General features: G+C 36.1%; 1 protein-coding gene across 1 annotated transcript; it reads left to right on the top strand.

Moving 5' to 3' along the window:
• The first annotated feature begins 71 nt into the window (after positions 1-71).
• Positions 72-20,665, top strand: LOC131772298 (retinoblastoma-like protein 1). Its single transcript, XM_066163765.1, has 29 exons — positions 72-256; positions 410-546; positions 642-842; positions 1,118-1,182; positions 4,908-5,036; positions 5,167-5,253; positions 5,660-5,733; positions 5,875-5,939; positions 6,791-6,934; positions 7,203-7,242; positions 7,417-7,481; positions 8,083-8,184; positions 8,378-8,459; positions 8,587-8,673; positions 9,306-9,365; positions 9,473-9,555; positions 10,191-10,311; positions 11,006-11,216; positions 11,806-11,985; positions 12,184-12,434; positions 12,668-12,741; positions 13,597-13,699; positions 14,052-14,123; positions 14,219-14,294; positions 14,900-15,102; positions 15,832-15,888; positions 16,115-16,223; positions 16,794-16,852; positions 17,330-20,665. Exons 1-29 carry the CDS (start codon positions 116-118, stop codon positions 17,507-17,509), a joined length of 3,258 nt encoding a protein of 1,085 aa, XP_066019862.1. The 5' UTR covers positions 72-115; the 3' UTR covers positions 17,510-20,665.
• The last annotated feature ends 4,879 nt before the right edge of the window (positions 20,666-25,544 follow it).

Below are 25,544 nucleotides of genomic sequence, written 5' to 3'. Positions count from 1 at the left end.
GTCATGCGAACATCACTCGTCGCCTTGCTATATTAGGAGGTCGTCACATTTTCCCGCCAATTCAGGTTTTGTGCTTGCGTTTACAATTCGGGCCTTCGCACAAAACCGAAAAATCATGGCGAGTTCTAGCGACGATGAAGAAGCGAATAGTTCAGAACGATTCGAAAATCTGTGTCGTGATCTTAACATGGATAAGGAGACGAGTCAAGAGGCATGGACTTCGTACCAGAAAATTAGCACGAATTACACTCTAGAGGTACCGTTTATGTATGCGTTCGTTACATAGTTGCTTCGAATCGTACGTACATCCCACTCAACGGTTGTCGTTTCGCGGATATCAACCGGTTCGTGATGAGATCAAGTGCGTTTTGCAAACATATTTTTCAAATTTGATAACTTTATCTTTCAGGGGGACAGTCTCCACTGGCTGGCATGTGCTTTGTACGTCGCCTGTCGTAAGAGTGTTGTTCCAACGGTCGACAGCACTGGAACTGTCGAAGGAAACTGCGTTTCTCTTACTCGATTGTTGAGGGCAGCGAAATTAAGGTAAGCTTTCAGCGTAATTTTAAATATCTATAATTATTTCAGCTTCTCTACTGACAAACAGACCTGTGATGTATTGGATTTTTGTGTCTTTACAGCCTCATTCAGTTCTTCAATAAAATGAAGAAATGGTTGGACATGTCGAATGCTGCGGGAGACTTTCGAAAGAAAATCGAATTGCTTGAAAGGAACTTTCACGTCTCGACTGTGATCTTCAAGAAATACGAGCCAATTTTTTTGGAAATCTTTAAAGATCCTAGGGAGGAAAACACAAAGACTCAACGAGGCCGAAAATCTAGGTAAAAACAGTAAGTTTTTGCGTGGCCTTCTGCGATTGTATAAACAATAACGTGACGATTTATGTGGCTTGTGAAAATGTAAGCCTATCGCGTTCGTCGCTACAGCTGAAAATCTACGAGTGTTGTTCGTTTCGTGTTTTTCATTTTCCACAATTTTTTTCCCGTGGAAATAGCTTTGTTAGCATATCAGCTGTAAACATGTGATATTCAAATGAGTAACTCGTGGCTTATTCACTGCAATAATCATTTGGAATTCTTTTATCCTCCGCGCACAGGAAACAACCCTGTTCAGTTGGTGATGTGTTCGCTTTTTGCTGGACATTATATATTCAAGCGAAAGGTAAGTGTATTTATAGATTTGGTATACTTTCCTTCTTACTTTCAAAAGAAATTTGTTTGACATTTTTATCTATGAAAAATGCGTACTATAATCGGGAATGATGCACAAAGGCCGGCCAGGTTCGTGTTCCGTGCCCGTTGGCGCGAAATTTTACTTGCATCATGTAGCAGAATTAAACTTAATGTTTAATTCTTCTCGCATACACTTCGTCATTTAAACACTTACAGATAAGGGGGTGTTAAAATTACAACTTCACAGCAAGATTCCGGGCCGAGAAATATCAGGTTTGTCTTTTAGTGCATAGGCCAGCGGGTAGAAAAATCCGGTTGTTGAGAAAGTTTTCAAAATGCCATACATGTATTCCAGAAGACAAAAGATTTGGTTCGTTGTCCTTTAGCTCGCACGGGATTCCGAAATTAACTTGCTGTTATTCTCTTGGAGAATTTTGGGGGTGGTGTCTGCATCTTGTGAAATTTGAACTTAGCGTGTAATCAATATTCTCCTTTACCGCAATCTTGTGGGGTATTTTTTCTATTTTTATTGCTCACGGGCTGACTACCGTTCTGCGGAAAGGAAAGGAACATGTGTAAATGGCCTAGCTCATGATGATATGGTACAGTGATGAAAAATTGTAGAAATTATAAAAGGCTTTTTTTTCCATGGGCTTTACCCATAACAAACGTTGTTTAGAGACAGGTTTTGTTGAATTTTGACTGTTGGCAGTGAGATCAGTATAATTATGCAACATAGAAATGATGGGCAGATATTTAGAGCATGACCTCAGCCTCAAGCGCAATCTTTTATGTTTTGCTCTGAAAATTGTTTCGCTTAAGGCTAATTGCTATTAAGCACAGGAAATTTGTGCACCAAACATTTTTGTACAAGGGTAAATTTGCACCAGAGCGCAACAGAGAGTTTAAACGTTTGCCTTTTCATTAGTTGCTATCTTCTGGTTCACTGAACAAGATTATTTGATTGTAATGCGAGTCTGGGATTGGGCTGTGTGGGATCATCCCACCTGACTCTTGCTGAACCAGAGTGAAGTCTGAGGCAAATTTATATGTCAGTCTTTTGTTTGTATTTGTTCATGCTTGAGCAATAAACTAAGCCATAAATTGATTGATGGATGGTTCAGAGACAGCTCAGCAGCACCAAACGTGTTCAGGCACGTTTCCAGGGGTCATACTCCAATGATTAATTGACTTTTAGTGGTTAGTCTGTTTCTTAGGAAGCTGTCACAATATTGAGGTCAGTTTGCTAAGTAGTTAAGATATGTTGCTTCATTCATGGGCATGTCTAAACTTGAATTTTGATACTGTGCATTTAAATCCTCAGCAACGAAATTGGTCTGTCAATTTGCAGCAGACATTTTGACAGAGTGTTGACAATTTGAATTAATTCCTTTGTCATTAACTTGACCTTTCAGCACAAGCAGGAATGTTTTGAACATTGTTTTCCTTATCTTAAAATTTTACTATCAAATGTTCTGTTTCGCATGTATCTTTGAATATTTCAGTCAAGTTTCTTTTATTCTACAACAGATTTGACTGAATTACATTTCACACTTAATTACTCTGCGTGAGGTTAATTTGATTTTAGCAGTATTTAAACCACAGATTTATTTGTAGTGATGTTATCCTTGTAGTATTTTGTGTCCATTTTTCAAAACTAATCAAAGGATAAAGAAGGTCTGCCAGAGAGTTAAAATCTTGTTCTTTGCTACCACTTGTTAGTCCCGTTTGTCTTACCAAAAGACAAAAGCTCAGCTGGAAACTTCCTGTGTTTTGCAACAAGTAATTTATTCTTTTATAGATTTTCTTTTTGTGTGGTTTGTATTTATGGCAATGTTACCAATTTTGCATTATTTTAAACCACTTTTAAATGTAAAAAGTACTTTTATCAATTTGATAGATGGATGAAAAAATCCTGACTATGTCCGATTGTTAGATTTGGAAATTTTGTGAAAATGTGCGAGCCTTTCTTTATCATTGTCACACAAAAGTAGTGTTCTGATCTAGATGACTGCCTTTTACATGAATAGCAGTTTTCCAAGGTCATATGCATCACTGTGTTAGGTTTTGGACTTGAATAAAGAGTACAGTAATTGTTACAGTAAACTAGATTGAAACTGTCTTGTGGTTGATTTAAAGAATTCTCTGCTACTAAGTAGACCAATTTTCTGAATATTGCTGTAATTTTGGTACAACACAACTCAGCATGAACTGCTTTTGAATCATGTCTTTAATTTGATCTAAGATCTTAAATGAGAAGGAAATTGTATAAATCATAATATAGAAGGTAGCCACTACATTGAAGGATGCATTTCTTCGTTTTATTATGTCTCTCGGCTAAGATGTGTGTTAAGATTGGTCAATTTAGTCGGTCGTGTTGCACTGTACAGCCCACTGATTCAAAAGTTTGTTTAAACTATAATTTCCAGCTGTTATTTGAACTCAGAAATGTAATGAACATCTTACTAACTTTGTCAGTCACTGGGACCTATGGCCTGTTTGCTTCATGCTTGGAGTGTTAATTTGAGCAGAAAAAACTCGGTCAATAAGCAAGAGGTGCTGTAGTCATTCGGTTATAAGGTGCACCATTTTTTCAAGAAATTCCTAATTTCTACTAAAAATTACTGCCAAAGTATGGGTGTGTCTTATAGGCTAATATTTTCCTGAAACAATTTTTTTTATCACAGTTACTGGTACGATTTCAAGCAAATAAAAGGACACACAGTGTTGGTCATCGACTTTTATAAATATGGTGGTTCTGAAAAGACGAGCGAAGTCAAATTTGCATAGATATGATACGTGCTCAAGAGCACATGTTTTAGTAATTTGATACGTCACAAATCGAAATGAAAATAAACAAGCGAAGAGATAAATACCTTCTTTATCCATTCAGCCTTTTTTGTGCACTGAGACCTGCATTCTCAGCAGTATGTCAATTCTTGTTTAATCAAGGCTTTTGTTTGTGCGCATGGTTGCACGTGCGACAATTCTGCTTTTGTTAATTAACAGTAAACTAAAATCGATACTTAACTTCTTCGCTTTTTTGTAAGTTTATGAAAGAATTTACAATAAACTTGACTGATCTTTACTCCCCAAAGAATGGTGCGCCTTATAACCAAGTATTTTAGCGATATTTTCAGTTTGAAAACATGCAATGATGAAGTTGCCAAATTGGGGGTGCGTCTTATAGCCGAGTGCACCTTATAACTGAATAACTACAGTATATATGTTCTTGAAATTTGATAGCAAACAGAGGTATCATGATGTAAGTGTGTTTCAGATCAATAATTCCTTTTAGTGGAGAATTGAACACAATCTTCATTTAAAAGAAAAACAAAACAAAAAAACAAGAAGTCTTCCCTTGACCCCTCAATCCTTAAGAGTGACCAGAATGTAATTTCTTTCAATATTACTGTCAAATCGAAGGATAAGATCAAAAGAATGATGGAAATGATCACCAACTAAAGAAACTCTTGATTGTTCAAAAAATTCTCCTTGTCAGTAAAATGGGAAATAAAACAACAACAGTATGGAGAACATGTATACTGATGTAAGGGTGTAAAGTGTTACTGAGAGGTGTTTTTGAGTCACAAAAATATAGTTAACATTGTTGTAACTGAGTAAACACAGAATTCCTTTGAGTGACAGGGGTATTCATTTCCCTCTACCATGGTGGAAGGAGAAAGTCATGACATGCGATGTATTGATCAACAGGTAATTTTCCTGCAATCAGTGATGACCTAGTGAACTCCTACCATCTGCTTTTATGTTGCCTGGATCTCCTTTTTTCAAATGCACTGTATGCAAAGAATCGCCGAGAACTACTGAATCCAAAGTTTGAAGGTACACCCTCTCAATTAACTTCTTTCAATTTAATTTCAATTCTGTATGACTTATTATTTAAGTTGAAAACTATTAATGGTAGAGGAACAAGGATTGAAGTTATGTTATATTTTTTAAATCCTTTGTAAAGGACTACCTCAGGATTTTGGTAACAGAGACTTCAAAGTACCAGCTGAAGTGCCTTGTATTGTTGAAAGCTTGTGCAACAGACATCAAGGTACCATAACATTGGATTTTTTTTTCTTGTTTATTTTACTTCAGCTTAGTATGGAATCCACACTTTTCCTATTGTAAAATGCACAACAGGCCAATGGGTGGTATGTTGGATTAGGGATTATAAGTAGGAAATGTTGAAGTCAATGTCATATGTTTTTGAGATGAGTAATCCATGCAGAAGGCCATTTCAAAGTTATAAAAACCATCACCTTCAAAAGGAGTCTTAAGCGCAAATCTTTTGTTGTGAAAACAAGTTTTTCTTTCGATCAAAAAAAGTCATTGTAGCATCAATGGCCTCATACTTACCCTTGTAGTGATGCAAAGCATATGAAAAGTAGCTTAGCCTTCCCTTTATGTTTTACGTTGGAGGTCACTTATGCTTATGAATATAATTCATCTCCTATTAGGAATAATCTTGGAGGCAAAAGGAATTAAAGAACATCACTGGAAGCCCTTTATAAAGCAACTATTTGAAAAGAAGGTACTTATGAGATGCGAATTCAGCACAGTTGATATCCTTTTTTATGGTTTGGGCATTATGGAATGTTTATTTCCATGTTTGATCAGTTTTTTTTTTCACCCAAGAGTGTGGAATAATGTTTGCAAAATTTTACTCCAACAGATATTGAAGGGTAACGAAGAGAACCTAACAGGAATTCTGGATCAAGGCAATTTTGAATCAAATGGGTAAGGCCTGTTCAGTTATTTACTCCAGGTTTGTCACTGCCTTCTGGTTAAGGGTATCTACTTTTGGAAATTTATGAGTTTTTTTGTATGCATCTCAAGATTCATAATTGATGCCCTTTAAGTTGTGACTGTTTTTGGTGGCTATGTAGGGTAGTAGAAAACTTGAGTGGCTAAATTTGTTGTGGAAGCAAGTTTGAATGGTTTTCTCTTTTATGTGTTTTTGGCTAAAGTAAACACTTGAATAATATTAAAACACTAGTTTTAATATTATTAGGTTTTTTATATTATCATACTACTAAAATACTTTGTTTTCATTTTTTTTTATAAATATTGTTTCATTTTCATTCTTTTCCACATGACTAAAATTTCATTCCTGGCAGCCATTTTGAGCATTTTCATTTCCTGTTTGCAGTATAATTTATGGATATTATGTGGAGAAGATACATGTCCAGTACTTCTGGGAGTCAGCCCTTTGCACCCTAACATCAGTATTCATATTCTCCTTACTGTCCTGTAGATATTTCCTAATGTTCTGAAAAGGAGAATTGGTTTCATGATCAAGAGCTTCTCTAGTTTGTGATCATTTCCTATATCCTCATGACTGTACCCTGTGATTTTGGGGAGATATTGTTGGGAGAAATTAGATGTTTGTCACTCTTAGGGACTAAAAGGTTAAAGGGTGAAGTCCTGTGGCTTGTTATTTCCCTTGCCGTATTTCCACCCAGACTGATGTCTACTCTGTCAACTTTTTGAGTCCTAAATAATTGTTTCTGAAAAATGTCTTCTCCCTTGCACCAGATGTTTTGAAAAATTACAGGTTTTGATCTAATTTTCTTTTTATTTCCCAACAGTAAATCTGTCAACAAAGAGTACGAAGAGTATGTGTTGTCTGTTGGTGATTTTGATGAAAGGATCTTCTTGGATGATGAAGCTCACATTGAAATAGGAACCCCAGCCAAGTCTTACACTTTTGCTGAAGTGGATGAGCAACAAAGGTTCACTATGATTCATTATTTCTAGATGGCAAAATATTAAATTTTGAGCTGCTTAGTTCAAAGAATTCTTCTGCTGTTACAGAACATCCCACACCCTTAAAGGTACAAGCATTTACTTGAATGAACAATTTTGGACTGCAATATCTCAGATGATATGTGTTGCTCAGCACTTTTGGAGTGTATACTTTCCTGTTGTGATTGGAATTTTTTTTAATCTTTCACATCACAAACAATTTATTACTTCTAAAAAGATATTTTTCATTTGTAGAATGGGACTAAGGAGGAACTTACAGGAGCACTTTACAAGAGTGAGTATTTACTTCTTTTGCTTTGGTTTTCATGAAAAAATTCCCTGACTAATGATTCTTTATGAAAGAAAGTTTGTTAAATTTTAAAAGCACTCATCACTTGGATAAACTCTTACACATGTAGGGCATGTTAAATGAAGTCAGAGTTATTTTTGACACTGTGTTTGTTATCAGACAAGAAGCTTAGCCCCTTCAACACCACTGACTGGAAGACGTTATTTAAAGGAGAAAGACCCAAAGTAAGTTTTCCAATTATGAAAAAAATGAATAGAAGAAATAATCAGACTTTTCTCACGCACTGCTTTGTTGAATTTCTCAATCTAACTAACAGTTGTTTGCCAAAGGCATAGTGAATAATGTTGAATAATCCATTTGACACAGTCAAGGGTATTATTCAACAATTTTTCAACAACAACAGATCAAATTTGAAAATCTCCTTACTGTCAACCATGTGATTCATATCATGTTATTTCAGAGAATTTAGTATTGGATCAACTAATTATCCCAAAATTGATATTTTTCTCCATTCTCATCACTTACCTGTTTGACATTGTATTGATATTGTACAAAGAAGAAATTCTGTCTTGGTCACTCATGGGAGTTAAAGGGTTCATTCAATTAGCAAAAATGCCCCCTGGATCTCACTGGAGTGACAGAAAAATACATTTTCCACTTATTTCTTTTACTCAGCTAGTTGGAATAAAAAATGTATGATAGAGTGTACTTGCTGTTCATTGGAACAAAGTTATCTGGGTATGGTCAATCACAATATGTCAACATTTATAGATTATGTGACTTTTTTATGTGCAGTTGTTAACATGCATTCTTTTTGTTACATAGGATAACTCCTGTTTCAACAGCAACACAATCAGTCAGTAGACTACAAGCTCTTTTGTCAGGTTTGAAGGCAGGACCAAGTGATGGCCTTCTGAAAATATTCTCGTAAGTTTGCAACTTATTGTGAAATAGTAGTTTTCCTGCAACCGTAACTGCATGCAGTCTGAAAGGGATTTAACTTGCAGGCACAAGATGACACCCTGAAAAAACTCAAACCTTAAAGAAAGCTACCAGAGTGCAATAGGATGTAGACCTACTAAGTTTTATTCATAGTTTGTTAATTTTTTTTTCGTCACAGGGAATGCAGCAGAAACCCTCAAGAAGCCATTGAAAGTCGTGTCAGCACACTTGGGGAGACATTCTTAAGAGAATATGTACAGGTATGAGCTACTTGGACTTGAAATTAATTTTTGCGCAATCTGGTTGATATAGCATACTGCAGTGAATATCATTTTGTGAGTTAATTTTCATTTGTTCTTATTGCTGTTTTTTAAAATCTTGTTACAGCCATCTCCTGATAGACCTAAGTCTCCTTGCTCAACAAGAGAATTTGCAACCAAGAGATTAAAACTTGCTGAAATTTTGTACTACAAGGTAAGAAAAGGCATTTTTTTGTACTGTTAGTCTATAAATCTGGTATTCTACAACCAAACAATAGCTTTCTTATTTTTATGTTGATACTCTTCATTTACTGTTGAAGGAGCCATGCTATGAGATTTTTCTACCTTCTTTTGAGCTGTACCTATCTGTCATCAAATCAGTGGCTACCATGAATTGTAAACGTATAATGAAATAGAGATGAAAAACACTCATCTATTAATTATTTAAGTGGCAACGATAGAAAGAAGGAAAAAAGATAATTGAGGGTGGAGAAGGGTTGGCAAACTTTTAAAGTATAAAGTTGAGAATTTTAAAATTTGCAGAAAACAGTAACAAGCTATCTTAGAGTATTAAATGGACCTATTTAGTTTGTATGATTGTGTTTCCAATGTACAGTAGATCATGTGATAATATTATAGAGAGCTGTTTCTATCAAACTTCCTTGTTACCAGCATAAGCTCGAGTAATTTACAAAAGGTATCAGGAAAATTTCTTTGAGACCTTCATTGGGAAAACAAAATACACAAGCTATTAGTACAGTGTATTAGTATTGGAAGTCTATTACATAGTAGAGATTAAGATATATAGGCAAAGAGTGGTTCAAAATTAAATGAATATATTTGCAGGTTCTTGAAAGTATAACTCTGCTGGAAAAGAAAAGGTTACAAGGACACCTTGATTTAACTGTGAGTGAACATATTAAATTGCACTGCAAGGGTTAGTTGGAGGAGCAATAATTACATTTTTGTTTGATTTTGGAGAGCTTTAAATCGTATTTCATTACTTTTCGCAGGGTTTGCTGGAGCAAGATAACTTTCATTGTTCCTTGATGGCCTGTTGTTTGGAAATCATAATTTTCTCTTACAACTCTCAAAGGTAACTGTCTAACCAAATCTGAAATAAACAAAATAGCCAATCAGAGGAAACAAAAGTAGTGTTGCCTTGTAAAATTTTTATCTTAAGATGTGCATTCTTTTATTCAGAACTAGAATTTCCATGGTTTAAAAGTGTTTGAAGTGAGTGCTGATACTTCTTAATTAGAAGTAAAATATGTTTAGAAGGGTAATTTACATTTTTGATACTTAAGTAGTGCAGCAGTTGGCGATCTCAAAATTAACAGTTTTAAATCACAAACTTTAAATGGGCAAGAATTAATGGCTTTAGCTTGAGAGTTAAATTTGTTTGCTTGTGTCTAATGCTTTAGCACTCATGCAGAGCTGTCAAGTATTGCGCTCAATGGATGAGACTTGAGCATTCATGCAGAGTGCTCAAGTCCCCAGCTCAATGCTTAAAACTTGACTGATCTGCATGGGTGTGCAAGGTACCCTCAGTTTTGGTTTTGAATCTTACTGGTTGGCAAGGTGGTACAAGTTTCTTGATTAAACACATACTAAATTAAAGCATAACCAAAGCAATTGTGCATTTCTTTTACACTTAATCAAAATTTGCTCCATATATCTGTATTTTTTTATACAATTAACCTTCTTTTTTTGTTATTATTTCACCATTAGGACTTTCCCTTGGGTGATTGAAATCTTTGAAATCAGTCCTTTCTCATTCTACAAAATTATTGAAGTTTTCATCAAAGCTGAAGATGGGCTGTCAAGAGATGTCGTGAAGCATCTTAATCATGTGAGTTGTAGATGACTAGAGTATCAGAACAGATTTGATCTTTTTCCTGTAGTAAAAAAATTGTTAGCTCCTTTTCACCCTTTACAACCAAACATATGTATGCACAGTCTCCATACTGTTCTCTATACATTTCTTAAGGATTATTTTACAATTGAGAGCTTCTTTTAGTTGGTGATGATTTCCATTATTTATTTATTTATTATTTATTTATTTATTTTATTTATTAAATAAATTATTTATTATTTAAGTTGGTGATGATTTCCATTATTCTCATGACCCATGTGGGTTATGTACATGTAAGTAACATGAGATAGGAAAACTGAAAAATATTACCCATTGAAAAAGTTTTAATGAGAAAATGTTGAACCACAATATATTAAGGAAGTTGTTGCTTTTAAATCAGCACAAGGAGCTCCCATAGTGATTTCAAAATACTACTTATTGCAAGATCAAATGTACCTGGCTGTATAACAAAATAGAAGTGCAGTCTTTTGTTTTGTTTTGTTTTGTTTTGTGTTTTGTGTTTTGTGTTTTGTGTTTTGTGTTTTGTGTTTTTTGTTTTTTGTTTTTTGTTTTTTGTTTTTTGTTCCAATGGAACAATATAGATGTTTGAAGGCATATTGTGTAATCTATAAAATCTTCTTGTCTCTATCTTGTCCAAATTTTTATCAGTTCATGTGCTTTTTTCAACCAGATAGAGGAACAGATTCTAGAATGCCTTGCATGGAGCCATGATTCACCTCTTTGGTATTCGATCCAACAAGCTGGCTCTGTTCCTTCATGTGAAGATGTATCCCTGCCTTACCAAACAGAATCTGTGCACACCACTCAAAACTTACTAGCTTCACCAATTATCCACCCTCGTGTTCAAAGGATATGTGGAGAAGAAGGAGCTGCAAGGAGAGGTGAATTACAACACGATTTTTATTTTCCATCTATGTCTGTCTTTCCTAAGAGGCAAGATAAGTTTGTTGAATTTTTTAAATCATTGGTTACTACCTTTCCATGGATTGTTATCTGCCATATTTCAACCATATTTACACCATAGTAGTTGTATTTCAGACCAGCTTTTAGTGGCTCTCACAGTTTTTTTTCCCATTATCCTTAAATTTAACAACTTTCCTCTCCCCCTACAAATTTTTTCAGGACCTTTTTATTTGTGTTGGAATATTATTGTTTGCCGATTGTTTAGCCTCTTGATGGAAATTAACCCTTTAACTCCTAGAAGTGATCAACATGAAACTTCTCTCTATAATATCCTTACATTTTCCAGCAAATAGGTAATGAGAATATTCAAGCTTGTCAGTTAGAAGTTGTTATCTTGATCTAACACTAAATTCTCATTACTAATTTACAAGGGAATGTGTAGCAGCTTGAGGGGAGAATTACCAATTTGATCTTGGGAGTAAAAGGGTTGAATGTTGTTTCCCTAAGGTTAAGTGTCTAAATGTGACCTGATTTACATTGCTCCTCTTTGCCATTTTGTTTTCTTAGTTTTACCATCGCCAAGCTCACCTTCAGCCCATGATGTCTTTAGTTCGCCAGTCACCCCAAGCAGTGGTGCACGGCGTAATCTCATGGTCAACTTTGGCAGCTCTTCTCCTGCACAGACTGCCCAGCCAGTGACACTGTCACCCACAACACGCCAGACAACTGCAAGGAATGCACCTACTTGTAAGCTTAATTTTCAGATTTCTAGGATCAGTGTTAATGCATCCTGTACAACCCTAAAAGAGAACTACCACACAGAATTGTTTTGTTACATTTTGACGACCTGAGCTATATATTCAAACAAGAGAACTCTTTGCAGTTTTTTCATGCTATTCTCCTGCATTTAGGTTTTTAATGCAAACTCTTTTATTCTTGTTTCAGTTATCATTACCCCAGCTCCTGGAAATAGTGGTGGTTTTTTAGTTAATCAAGCCGTAGTGTTGCCGAACACTTCAACTACAGTACAAGTGACTTCTCCTCAGGCTGGTAGTGTATTAACAACCAGCAGTACTACAGCATCACCAACATCCAGTCCAGTGAGACCATCATCAACACCGACCACACCTAAGGGGAAGGTTGTAACTCCAACTAAACCCAAGAAGACTGGTTCCTTGGCATTATTTTTCAGAAAGGTAATGTGAGAACCGCCTTAACTGCAAACCCTGCTCAAAGAACGTTATATTCAGAATTTTGGAAATGAGAAGTTTTCCAAAGCTATAAGTGTGTCAGGTGTAATTATAAGTATTGAAGGTATATATATCTCCTTACATTTGTCTTTAACATTACCCAAGTACAGTGCTTGGTTAACTTTCTTAATGATTTCTACTCTTTCTCTTCTGATGAACTTTCTCTTGTTGATTTACAGGTTTATCATCTTTCCAGTGTTCGCCTGAGAGACTTGTGTACAAAGCTGGATGTCCATGAGGAGCTCCGTCTAAAGTAAGCTCACACTTGTGCCCACTTAATATCTGTCTCCTGATTATCTCAAAACCCTTCTGAGGAGCCACTGTGAGGCTCACTTATAACCAAGGCTTACTGAAAGGGGCCTATTAAAGAAGGGGTTCTTACAAGATTAAGAAGGGGGGGGGGCTCTTCAAAATCTTGTCAGCCAAAATTTGTTATTTTACGTGGGCATTGTTGCCCAGATTTTATGAATACCACTTATAGTGTGAGTGGGAGTTGCTGTGGCCTATTGGTTATTATGCTGGACTCCAGGTCGGGATGTCTAGTTTTGAGACCTGGCCAGGTCATTGTGTTTTGTTATGGGACAAATTGTTTCACTGTCACAGTGTCTCTCTCCACCCAGGAGTATAAATGGGTACTGGTATTGTCAGGGAAGGAGGATAAAATGCTAGTGGGTAACCTTATGATGGATTGGCATCCTATCCTAGGGAGAATTGTATTACTCTTAGTTGCTTCATGCTATGGAAACCTGGATAAGCTTTAGCTGGATGGGCCACTTGGCTCCAGCACAGGCTTTGCCTACCCTCATACAGTATGCAATTCTTTGGTTGAAAACCTACAGCGATAAACATGGAAAGTGATATTGGCTATCAGTATCGCAGAGGTCATGGGTTCAAATCCCATACAGGCCTGAATTTTTTTCAGATCTTATTTCAACTACCAGTTCAGTAGTGTTTGTAGCTGCAAGGATCTCTTATATTCGTTTCTTCACTGCAGTGCACATATATGATTTTCATATATCTACAATCATTATCTATGTTTTTTGTTCTTCTCACCTGGTGTATGATATATTTTACCAATTCCAACTGTTAACCCATCATTGTTTTACAGGATGTGGACATGCTTTGAACATACACTGATGAATGTGACAGAGCTGATGAAGGACAGACACATTGATCAGATATTGATGTGTTGTATTTATGTCATGGGCAAGGTAATTCATTTTTTCTGTGAGTAGAACCTTGTCTTGTGTGTAGTTTCTTGTTGTAAGGGGTAAGCTTTTGAAATCTGAAGGAACATTATAGTACCCATATGTTATCCAGCAAACAGCAGTAGGTAACAAGAATATGGAACTTATTTTGATCTAACAGTGCCAAACTCTTGTAACTAATTTACAAGGAAAAGTGTAACAAATGAAGGGGAGAATCTACTGTTAGATCTTGGGAATTAAAGGGTCAAACCTACTGTGGTTCTTCCAGGTAGAGCATCTCTGCTTCTCTAAGGTAGGGTGTCAATACTTGTACATTCATGCGTCAGCTGACATGTTCATCTTGTTCATTTTTCAGGTCACAAATGCTGATCTATCATTCCAAAACATCATGAAGTGTTACCGCACTCAGCCGCAAGCTGTCAGCCATGTAAGGGTCTTTTACTTAAAATAATAACCTCAATTTTTTTAATCTCTCTCAAGGTTTACTATGTGATTAAAAGGTAACTTTCTCAAACCCTAAAGGTTTACAGAAGTGTGCTTCTCAGAGGAAGAAGAAGAGCTCCTCTTGGCAGCAGTGGCAGCGATGGTGGAGCAAGAGGTGAGATTAAGAATTGTTTTGAGTATCAGTGTTCTTTTGTTTATGTTAGGATTTGTTGAAGCCTACCTATGGATATTTCAGGTTTCAGAGCAGGAAGTGACTTTCACAAATTTGAAATTTGGCTGCACTGATCTCTTTTTTGTCAACTCTTCCTTTTGGATACAAAATTGTGATCTAAGACAGAAAAGAAGACAGAAAAGAAGTATTTTAAACTGATTCTGACACCAATGTCTGGCTTTTAAAAAAAGTTACTGGTACTCTTATATTTCCCAAAATGTCAAAAATCACATCTCAGAGAATTTCAAAATTCACTTTTTTGTGTGTGGTGTGTGTATTTGTAAAGGGGGGGAGGAGGGAAAGAAAGACATGCTCCCAAATTCCTTGTTGAAAGGTGCATTGCTTTGCAACCTACCATGCTTCCTATGCAAGCATAATTCAATTCAGCTGCCAGCCTAGTTCAGATCATATGTTTATCTCATTTCTAACATCAACTCTGCCTGTAATGGGAAGAGAAATTTGTAGGCTGAGAAAAACCCCATAGGATTACCACAGATATTTTAATGGTATTTTAGCTCTTCACACTTTTTTTGTTAATTTATTAACAGGTATTAAAAGTGAACCAGGTAGTAGTGGACCTGCCAGTCCAGTACAAGGTTCCAGTAGTGCAAGAGCAAGCCCAATAAGGAGTGCAAGCACTGTGCCTTCCACTCCCCCTCCAAACAGTGCTTCAAACTCTGGATCCAGTAGTACAGAAAACAGTCCAAACATTGACGGTGAAAGAGGAGATCTCATTGAGTTTTACAACAAGGTAATGACAAGTAGATCAGGGCGTGAAATTAATTTTTTTTTCTGATAGCCACTTGGCTCCTAAATTCATCAAAGTGGTAGCCAATTCAAAAAAAGTTGGTCGCCATTTTGAAAGACAAACAAAACCTTTTTTTTACGCTGTCATCGTTCTAGAAATTAAGTTAGGGAAAAGATCTTTAATGTGCTACAAAGGGGACACTAGGATGGATGATATGCAATGTTTAAGCTCACCTAAATCCAAGATGGCGTCTAGTTATCGAGATGCATCTGCTGCGTTTGGAAACAAACTTAACGAGGAAGTTTGCCGCGCATTTGTCTTTGCAAATCTTTTTAATTCACTATATCTCTAGGTAAGGTTATGATGAAACATTCTAGTCGCCAATTTGGCCACTAATTTTCAGGATTTGGTCGCCAAAGGGAAAAATGTAGTCGCATTGGCGCCTGTATTAGGTGCAATTTCACGCCCTGTAGATCTATTTTTCTTGAGTTACATCAGCACTCAAATGGAAATTCAAAACTCAGCTCTCAAAATTGTAGAGACTGAGACTGAGTTTTGATTTTTGAGAAGAAACTCTGCTACTAAATCTTTCCACTGCAGATTCTTTTGGGATTAAAACGATCGAAATGAAAATTTGTACCCAAAATTTGCCCCATTCAAATACTACATCAAATATTTTGACAAAAATCTAATGGATAACCACTTATCTTCTTCATCAATTTTTTTCATCAGGTGTTCATTAAAAGAGTAAAGAATTTTGCCCTCAAGTTCTCTGCTGGAGACAGAGCAGTAAGTAAAGTTCCATAGTTACATGTTATTTTTTACAATCTCCTTTTGGTATATGATAAGAATTTTGAAATTTTTAATGATGGTAAGTGATCTTAGAAAGCAACTCAGGCAAATGATTTGAATGAAATGAAATTAATGCTTTTCCTGGTCCAGATAGCAAGCAAGTGATTCAAAACAATGATTGTTTATTCCAAGATTTGCTGATGGTTCCATTTCTTTCCTTTAGACGGATTCTCCTCCCCTGTCTCCCCTACCAGTCATGAAAAACCAAGCACACTCACCACGACGCAAAGTTTCAACCCGACATCCGGTGTATATTTCACCTCACAAGAATGGTAAGTTGTTTTCTGTGTGGAAACTGCACCAATGAAAAATGCTGTCTCTTAAGCTTAATTTGAAGATAAAGAGAGTATTGAGAGTCCATAAATTAGTTTGATCTTCCAAGGTCAGCCGCCTGGCATGCCCACCCATATCAGTCAGTAGTGAACATATAAGCATGTTTGTTAGAGTTTACTTAGAAGAGAGTGGGGAGAAGAGAGTGGGGAGAAGAGAGAAAAGAGAAAGAAAATAGAAAGAAGAGAAGACTACAAGAATGTAGACAGAGTGCAGTAGTGTATTCCTGTATAAAAACTGCACCAATGAAAAATGCTGTCTCTTTAGCTTAATGTGAAGATAAAGTGGATGTCAATGGTTGAGTATTAAGAGTCCTTAAATTAGGATGCAGAGGACAAGAAGACAAAAGAGATGGACTCTAACATTTGTTTCCAGACATTATATGAAATCCCTCTAAAGAAATTTCCACAAAATACTATGGATATGAAATGAATTTTGGATAAAAAGCTTGATAAATGATAAATTTTAGTCCACAGAAGTGGAAAAAGTAATGTTTTTCTTTTATTTCCCAGGCATTTCAATGACGCCAACAACACGAATGTTGTACTGTTTTAAAGAAAGTCCAGCCGAGGTAAATAACGTTTTGTCTTGTTGTTAAAGTTTTTATAGTGGTAATTATAAGTGTTAGTTACCCTCCTTCCTATTATGATAATTTTTCTGATCCACACCTTTCAAAGCTAATACATTAGACATAGGTGAAACAGGAAGAAACTCTCAAGGCATAAAGGGCACTGAAGAAGGATTGTGTCCATACCTGAAGAGCAAATGGAATTTCCACAGTTGCTTCTCAAAGATTACTTAATACATAGTTTAAATAATTTTAAAATAAATCATTCTTCCTCTTTCATTTTGAAAAACTTGTTTTCCATTACCTGCAAAAATTCCAGCTTCATGGTTTGGAGGTTAAAACTCAATCTCATGTTGGCCATTGGGTGGGGCATGCCACATATCTTTGAATAGGAAGTAAACTATGAATACCCAGGACTGTAGCTTTCAAGTTTATAAGGTGTTATGCAGTTATTCTCATTGTGTATTTTATTATCTGCAGAAGCTACGAGATATCAATCATATGCTAAAGCAAGGTGGTGGGGAGACAAGTCGTAAGAGAGCTCTTTTGCAAGATGATCAGGGCAGTCATCCACCTGCTAAACGAACAGCTTCAGAGGAGGTGTTACAACGAAAACTAACCAGTATGCTTGAGGAACGGCAAGCATCAGCCTCCAGATAATCAGGAAATTGTAAATGGTGGATTGGTTAATTTTGGTATACTTTTGACCAAGTAATACTGAATTGCTGCAGTAGTTTACTATCCTTTACATTTTGTTTTGGGTTTGTTTGTTTTTATCACCATCAATGGCATTGGACACATAAGTTCTTGTAGACCATTTAATTATGATATTTTAACCCACTCACAATTTTTTAAGTTCTTTGTGTCCATTTTGCTTGTTAAACCTTGCAGCCATTTAGTTCTGCAACAATTCAGAAAAGGTTACTCTCTTAGTAATGATCACTATTAAATTATTAGTCATTAAATCTATCCTAAGCTTTCTTCTTAAATTATATCTGAAAATATGGTTTTATGAAATTTATGTAAATTAAACAACTTACTGGAAAAAAAATTATTTACTGCGTCTGCTTATCTGAACCATTAATAAAATTACTGCCTATTATTTTACCTCTCAGATGATGTGTAAATGTGTTATAATCTCTTGTGAAGCAAGTTTCATTAAGAGTGTTGTTGTAGGAACCTTTGATCAATCCTTTTCTGGAAATCTTAATTTTCATTTTAATATGAAGTATTAAACATTTATAGTTTTGTATTAAGTTTAATTATGGTTCTTTGTTGTAACTGTGTCAATCATAATTGGTCAAATGATACACTCAACTTCTGGCATTAGCTTAAAGAGATGGCTTTAACATAGTAATTTAAGTTTACTTGACTCTAAATTCATTCACAGCTGGCATATTTAGCAGTATGATTTTAATGCTAATTACAAATGTTGATATAATAATTTTTTGTTTTTAGTCACCAATAAGTAAAAATAATTGCCAATAAATAGGTCAACAGGAGAATCCCATTGTTCTCTGCGATAAGATTGGTGCATTTTTCTCACTTGATTTCAAAATCAGTTTTCATACAACAATAAAATCACACTAAGTTATACAATTATTAAATTTGTATAATTTTTTTGTCTAAAAAGAATTTTTTCCAAACGAAGACCTTCTGTTTCATTCTTTTAGCGTCATTGAAGTTTTATCCTATTGAAAGACTGAATTAAATTGCATTTGATAAATTTCACACAAAAAAGTTGCAATTAAGCTTGTATCAAACTGTTCTTCAGGATTTATAGCCTAAGGAGTTGGTAAATAAAAACATTGTTGAAGTAATGTGTATATTGAGGAGATAGCAACCCTTAAGCAACGTTTAGAAGTCACACCCTTGACCCTTAAACTTTCAGAGGTGATGATTTGTAACTCCTCACATTTTAAACACATTTTTCAGCAAATAGCCTAGGAGAATAGATGAGCTTATCAGCTATAGGGTGTTAACTTGATTTAAAAACTGTTTACTGTCTTCTAGCATTCAAATTTGGAAATAACAATGACTGCCCTCAAAAAAAACTATGGTACATTTAAATCAAGAGGCTTATTTCGTTTCCTTCCTTAACAATGATCTACATTAACATTTTCTAACAAATAATTAAAACTACTAAACACAAAAAATTGTCAATTAGAGAAATCAAACCTTATACCCACAAAATTTTCATGCCATGTGTTGATGAATTTGCAAAGAAACACAAGGCAGCTACAGAGGTGAATTACAAATGAGACGTTTGGAGGTAAACACTTAACGTATCAGTTTCTGTTCTCTGCCACTTGGGCCAGGGAATGTTAATCAGGTGGAAAAGGTTTATCCCTCCACTTTCTTGTCCATTTTTTTAGGCCAAAAAAGTAGAATTAGGATTAATTTAACTTATCTGATATAAATGGAAGTATTTAAATTTTAGCAGACTTCAGCTGCAAAGCTTGTTTCCGTTTTAGGGAACTTTCATTGTTTAGTAGCAGAACCTTTTAAGTTTTAGCTGTTCCATAGTTAGAATGCTTGGAATCATTTATAAGAGTGACTGATAAAAATTAACTTTGAATGTACATGTTACAAAAGAGGCTAGGAAAGCAAGTAAACCTGTTTAGTGTCTTGGGAAAAAATAAGTTTGCATGCTCTTAAGGAGGAACTGTCATCAGTATCAGATTAGACTATCTTTCTGTTGTTAAAGACTGAAAATTTTTCATAGAATTAACAAACGGAAAGACAGATGCAATTTACTCTTGACTTGTGGTTCAATTTACCTTTGGTTAGTTTCAGTTTCCTTTGTTTTGGTTATGGAAATGTATGTTAATGCTTTTGAAGGAGAGGAAAATGAAACTTAAACCAGAATAAAATTGAACTTCAACATGCATATTTTTTCAAATTTAACAGTCATAATTTAATGTTAAGTTTTTATTGGCTGATTGAGAATTTAATGGATGCACTCATGATACTAATGGTCTTGCATGGTTATCGTAGAAAGTGCTTTCCACTCGTTTAACATTAGTCTAGTTTAACTTTCATGGCAACAGTTTGGTTTTGTATAGCTTGCAGCAGATTATTGTCGATTAGGGTTTTGAACAATCATGCCTATATCTATTACTTAGATGATAACTTGATATCAAGTAAACTCTTGATGACAGTTTCTCCTTCAGCATGTGAATTTTTTTTTTTTTTCGTTTTGGTGTGGTAGGAGGTATTTCGCTTTTCAGAATTCATTGTATAACTCCTCAACTCCCAAGAAAGACCATGACAGAATTGAGGAGAAAGTAAGGGGAATTACTTATAGGATCTTGGGAGTGAAGGGGCAGAGACCTGTAGTGTTTTGTTGCCCTAGCCTTAAGGAACATGCCAATTAGCAATTAAATTAGACTAACAAAGAACTTATTAGGTAATTTTATTAGAAGAGAAGAGCAGTTTTTGTTCTCGCTGTTATTACCTAAGTTCGTAAAATGTTGAATACTATTTTATGGCTATTCTTTGGTGAAGTGACTTGTGGCTTTGCATGTTGTGCTTTGCTCTGATATGTGTTAAGTATAAATAGTGTTTGCAATAATTTGCAGAATTTCTTTAGCAACTTGTTCTCGCTTAGCAGAAAGCTTATTGATTGTTTCTCTGTTGCTGTAATGAAACACCATAGTGCCTTACTTTAATTTTCACTTATATGTCAGTCAGCAGTTCGCTTATCTTTTAGATTATCCTTTCTGAGCCAAGCTCAGTTCAGGTGTTAAAAGCTACTAATATGTACTTCCATTAGTTGTATCTATTAAAAAATATATCTGATGTAGTGAGACTATATGCTCGGATGAAATGATTTCATGTTGATATATTATTGCTTTTCTATGTAAAGAAAAGATTTATGGGGAGTTAATTTATCTGCATTTAGTTTTCTCACAAGGATAACGGGACAGCACCTTAGGAAAATTGTCGAATTTTTTTATTCTCGTCAAATATGTAAGTTCCTTAGATAGTTCCCTTGAAGGAAGAACCATGTAATCACTTTCCGGTTAAGTGGTTAGTTACGAGCTTGGATATCAGGTACCACTCTCGGTCATGTGACTCAGTGGTTGGCTTCTTTCCACACGGAGCAACAGCTTTCCCCCTCACCCAGTCCCTTACCCTCCTTTTTGTCGCTACTCTGCTTGTTATTCTATTGCCGTCGAGCTATAGCAAGCCGGTTGGTGACGTTCCTTTTTTTATGACAGATAGATCTCCCATACGATCTGCTGGGTTAGCACCCAAAAGGCTACTTCGTTCTTTCAAGATAATTTTGGTTTTATCAATTGAATTGATAATGTAAATTGGCCACTGTAAAGGGTTTCAGAGCTGACTATTGAGTGTTAGCCCTTCGTCAGAGCGAAAGACGAAGGGTTAAGTCAAAGCGTAAGATCTTAGAGGAAGGATCGGAAAGGAAAAAATATCCGTATAAATCTCACAATATCGCTAAATATTACCCAAGTTATTTTATGCATTTGCGACAGCAACATGCTTTGGTCTAAGCTTCTTCATCTGAATGTCTGGACCACGCCCACTCCCTCCCTCCCTGCACCGGCCTCTACCCCTAAATAGACAAGGACAAGTCAAAATATGGAGGTTACAAGACCAGTCACAGCCGAAACATACCAGAACTTAGCCGGATTACTTAACTTCCTTCCACTAACAAATGTAACACGCCAGCGCAACTGACTTGATCTCTGGACCTCAGGTGACCAGTTTTTTTTCTTACGGCCCAACGATTGAGAGTAAAGGAAAAGCAGAGGCACAAACCTAGCCTCGCTCCTAGGCTCCTTTCTCTTCCTTCTTCACAAAAGTACTTTTCGAAGGAGAAAGGGAGAGGAACCCTGGGAACAAGGTTGGCATATAGCTTAGACCCAGCGTCGTTCTTTTCTCGCCCCAATCTCTTATCATAAACATCTCTTCTCAAATCTTGATAAAACTTGCTCCGTAAAGAGAAAAAAACAGGATATCGTCAATAACTCCCCTCTAACTTCAGGCTTATCGAAATTTGCCTTGATCGCTTAAATCAAGGCAAAGACGACAATCGACCAAAGCAAATTAAAGCAAATATTTTAACTATCAATTAAGAGGGTAAAAACCCGACGCTGTACGGCCTCAGACCCTCAAGATTGTCTGCCTCTGCGATAAAAAGCCCTAAAATGATCATTCCCTCTCTAATCTGTTGAAAAGTTGCATTAAGGCAGACAAGGCATGTTTTAATCATTTAGGTGTATCTATAAATAAGCTCCTCACTTAATAAGTGTCAGACTTTGTGTTTTCGTCAACACACGCTCTGTTGATTTCAAGAAAAATCCCAAACTGCTAATCTTATGATACGCTTCTGCTATGAGGCTTTTCGTGAGAATTGTTTCACTAACAGCTGGAATGAAGCAAAAATATTGTTTATCATATATGCAATTAAACACTATTTTCATTTTCCTTCCGAAAGGGGGTTTACCCCCTGTCTCAACTGACTGATCTGAGTCAACTCTAACAATAGTTGATTTCGAAAGTCATGCTGCGTCAGTCGAAGTTTGCTTTGATTCTAGAATGAAGTATGAATTATACATGATCAGCTCGGACCGAAAGGCTATTTGTCCATCATGGTTTGGGGACGATGTTGATTTACAATGACGCATTAAACTAAGCTTTTAATTCTGACCGTATCTTAATGAACCAATGAACTTGATGACAAATCAGAATCGCTGAGCAAGCACATTATTAGCTTGAAATACTTTTGGATGATGCCAGGTTATGATATCATGCTGGTTATTTCAAATGAGCAAGTTACCTTTTTTTTTACTCCCCTTCTATAGTACATAATTTAGGCCCGGTCTTCACGTATCCGTATTCGTTTGAGGACGCAACTTTTTTTTCTCCGTTTTCAAAAAAATTCGGGTCCACAAGTAGCGATTTCGCATTGTTTTGCCCGGTCCACACGTTTACAATGAATCGATTTGAAAACGATAATTTTTAAACGATAACCCGACTGCGCTTGCTTGACGCATACGTATTCGCTATTGTGAGCCCGGAGAGTGAATTGGAATAGATAGTGTGACGTCAGCTTTTTTGACAAGTTTCGTCTTTGTCCGTCCACACGTACACTCGAAAACAGCGTTTTCAAAAAGTTCCACACGGAAAAGCGTTTTTGAAAAGCTCCGTTTTCAGTAATCGTTTTCATCAGATACAAGAGGACGGAAAAAGAAAAAGTCGTGCTTTCAAATGAAGGCGGATACCTGTGGGCGGGGCCTTGACTGTACATTCCATCGATTTAACGGTGCTACAAAATTAGCACGTCAAGCGAACATGCGCCGACAGCTATCGTAGCGATTTGATTAAAACTCCGAGGTATATTTGAAACGATCTGGAATTACGCCAAAAACTTATTCATCGCTGACATCATGTACTAAATTGAACGCTATTTTCACTTTCCTTCTGAAAGGATTTTACCCCTGTCTCAATTGCAAGTGACTGATCTCGATCAACTCTAACAATAGTTGAGGATAGTTAGTTTCATAAGACAAGCTGCCCTCGGTCGAAATTTCGCTTTGATTCTAGATTGAATTATTGTTGATCGGCTCACCAACCGAAAGGCTTTTTCTCCATCATAGTTTAGGGACAACACTGATTAACAATGCTGCATTAAACTAAGAATTTACTTCGAGTCGTATCATAATGATCCACAATGTCGTGCGATAGTTGATGACCTACGTAAATCAGTAAATAAGCACGATGTTAGCTTCAGATACTTTTGAATAACATCACGGCCATTCTCATATAACATAGATGGTATTCTGTTGCTTAACCCTTTAACTACCAGATCAAATTTGTAATTCTCCTTACTGTCAACCGTATAATTCTTATAATTTTAGTTCCAAGAATTTAGAATTATATCAACTAATTATCCCCAAATTGATATTTTCTTTATTCTCATCACTTATCTGGTTGATATTGTATTGATATTGTGGAGAGAAATTCTGTCTTGGTCACTTATGGAGTTAAAGGGTTAATACGCACAAACAGCTATTTCTCTTTTTCAAGTGTGTTGTTATAAATTGTACATTCCATAGATCTATTAGTTCAACAGAGTGAACAGCTAGAGACATCAAGTAAATATGCACCGTCTGCAACTTAGTGTATCGTTTATATTAAGAAAGTGTTTAATGTAAGAATTCGAATTCCGAAGTTATTTAGATTTGAGCTGTCGTGATGAGTTTCCAAATTGTGACAGCCTTTTCCGTAACTTCCTCAAGTGGACGTGCTTAGTTTGTTTGCTGACCTTGCCTTGGACCCACACGAAAGTTCTTGATTTGACTAACGCAGTCAGAGGTTGACTCAGTTGACCGGAAGCATTATGATTAAGTACTTTATTTTTCAGATCGAAAGTCTCGTGATATTGTTTGGTTTAGCGTTTTAACAACGGATGTCTGATCTCCCGAGGTCAGCCACCTGGTATGCTCACGCATATCAGTCAGTAGTGAATATATATGAATGTTCTTTAGAGTTTACTTAGAAGAGAGTGGGGAGAAGAGAGTGGGGAGAAGAGAGTGGGGAGAAGATAGAAAAGAGAAGAGAGAAAATAGAAAGAAGAGAAGAGAAGAACTGACGTAGACAGTGTGCAGTAGAGTAGAGTCAGAATTCCGCAGTTGAAGTTGAAGTATCCAATGAGAATCAGAGTGTGAGAGCCTAAGGGATTAATCAGAGTTACACAGAATGAAATAAACTTGGATGTAAGTGGAATTGTGTTCTGGAGAACCGAGTAATTGAAGAAAGCAGAAAAAGACGGTTTGAGAGTCCTGGTGCCTTTCGCCGGGCGTGGTGTGCTCGATAGCTAGTTCCCCTTGACATTTAGTCGTAACAACATTAAGGCTATCCATTAAAACCAAAAGAATATGTAATACTGTTGCTGGTTATGAATAAAGAGCTATCTCTTTTAAGTGACTTAGGTGTGTCATCATCGATTGAAGAGACCACCTGAATGACGAAAAATATTTAACTAAATTAAATTAGTGGAAAACAAAACGCAATGCAATACTTTAGACTGAATTTGTGCGTTTCACTTGCGGGTCAAATAAACTTCTTAGTTCTCCGCTCAATTTCTTTACAGATGGGAAATTTAAATTCAGTCACTGAGATGAACAGGAAGCCAAAAGGAGTGTTCATATAAGGAAATTGCAAATCTCGGTCTTAAAAACCAACATACCGATGAGCGGGGTAGCCTATCTTTCCATATAAACACATTGAGCCTTTTGCAAAGAAAAGAGCCAAGATCTTGGAAACCGAGCTGGTTAATCAGTCTTGTATAAAAAAGGTGCCATGCCACGCGTTGTAATTCAAAGTCAACAATCACACTTCTACTGGGTTTAAGTCTGCATAACTCGAACAGACAAAGCACTAATGTCGTTCACTTTTTCTACGGAATATGCTCTTACCGTTTCAAATGTTTCTTTTATTGCATGAAACGGGATTAAGTCTCTTTTGTGATCGATGAAAATGCGAAATGAAAACCCCATGAACTGTGAATTTTTGCTTTTCACAATACGTGAATTTTACAATCGTACATCCCATAGTTCGTGACGCTTTATTTCTAATTTTTTATGTCCGTAGAACGTGTACAGGACCCCCTCCTTTCACCCCCCTCTTCAACTAGAAATAGATACAAATATGCAGAATAAGGATA

Source organism: Pocillopora verrucosa, chromosome 3 (genome assembly GCF_036669915.1).
Source record: "Pocillopora verrucosa isolate sample1 chromosome 3, ASM3666991v2, whole genome shotgun sequence".
Taxonomy (NCBI): Eukaryota; Metazoa; Cnidaria; class Anthozoa; order Scleractinia; family Pocilloporidae; genus Pocillopora; species Pocillopora verrucosa.
Note: the sequence above shows the minus strand (reverse complement) of the source record. Positions and strands in the feature narration are given on the sequence as shown.

Bases quoted from the DNA above. Each gene is read 5' to 3' on its own strand.
- LOC131772298 (XM_066163765.1), top strand. From the start codon at position 116: ATGGCGAGTTCTAGCGACGATGAAGAAGCGAATAGTTCAGAACGATTC. The intron at 5,940-6,790 runs GTAAGGCCTGTT...ATTTCCCAACAG, and splicing joins GGCAATTTTGAATCAAATGG to TAAATCTGTCAACAAAGAGT. The intron at 7,482-8,082 runs GTAAGTTTTCCA...TTTGTTACATAG, and splicing joins TTAAAGGAGAAAGACCCAAA to GATAACTCCTGTTTCAACAG.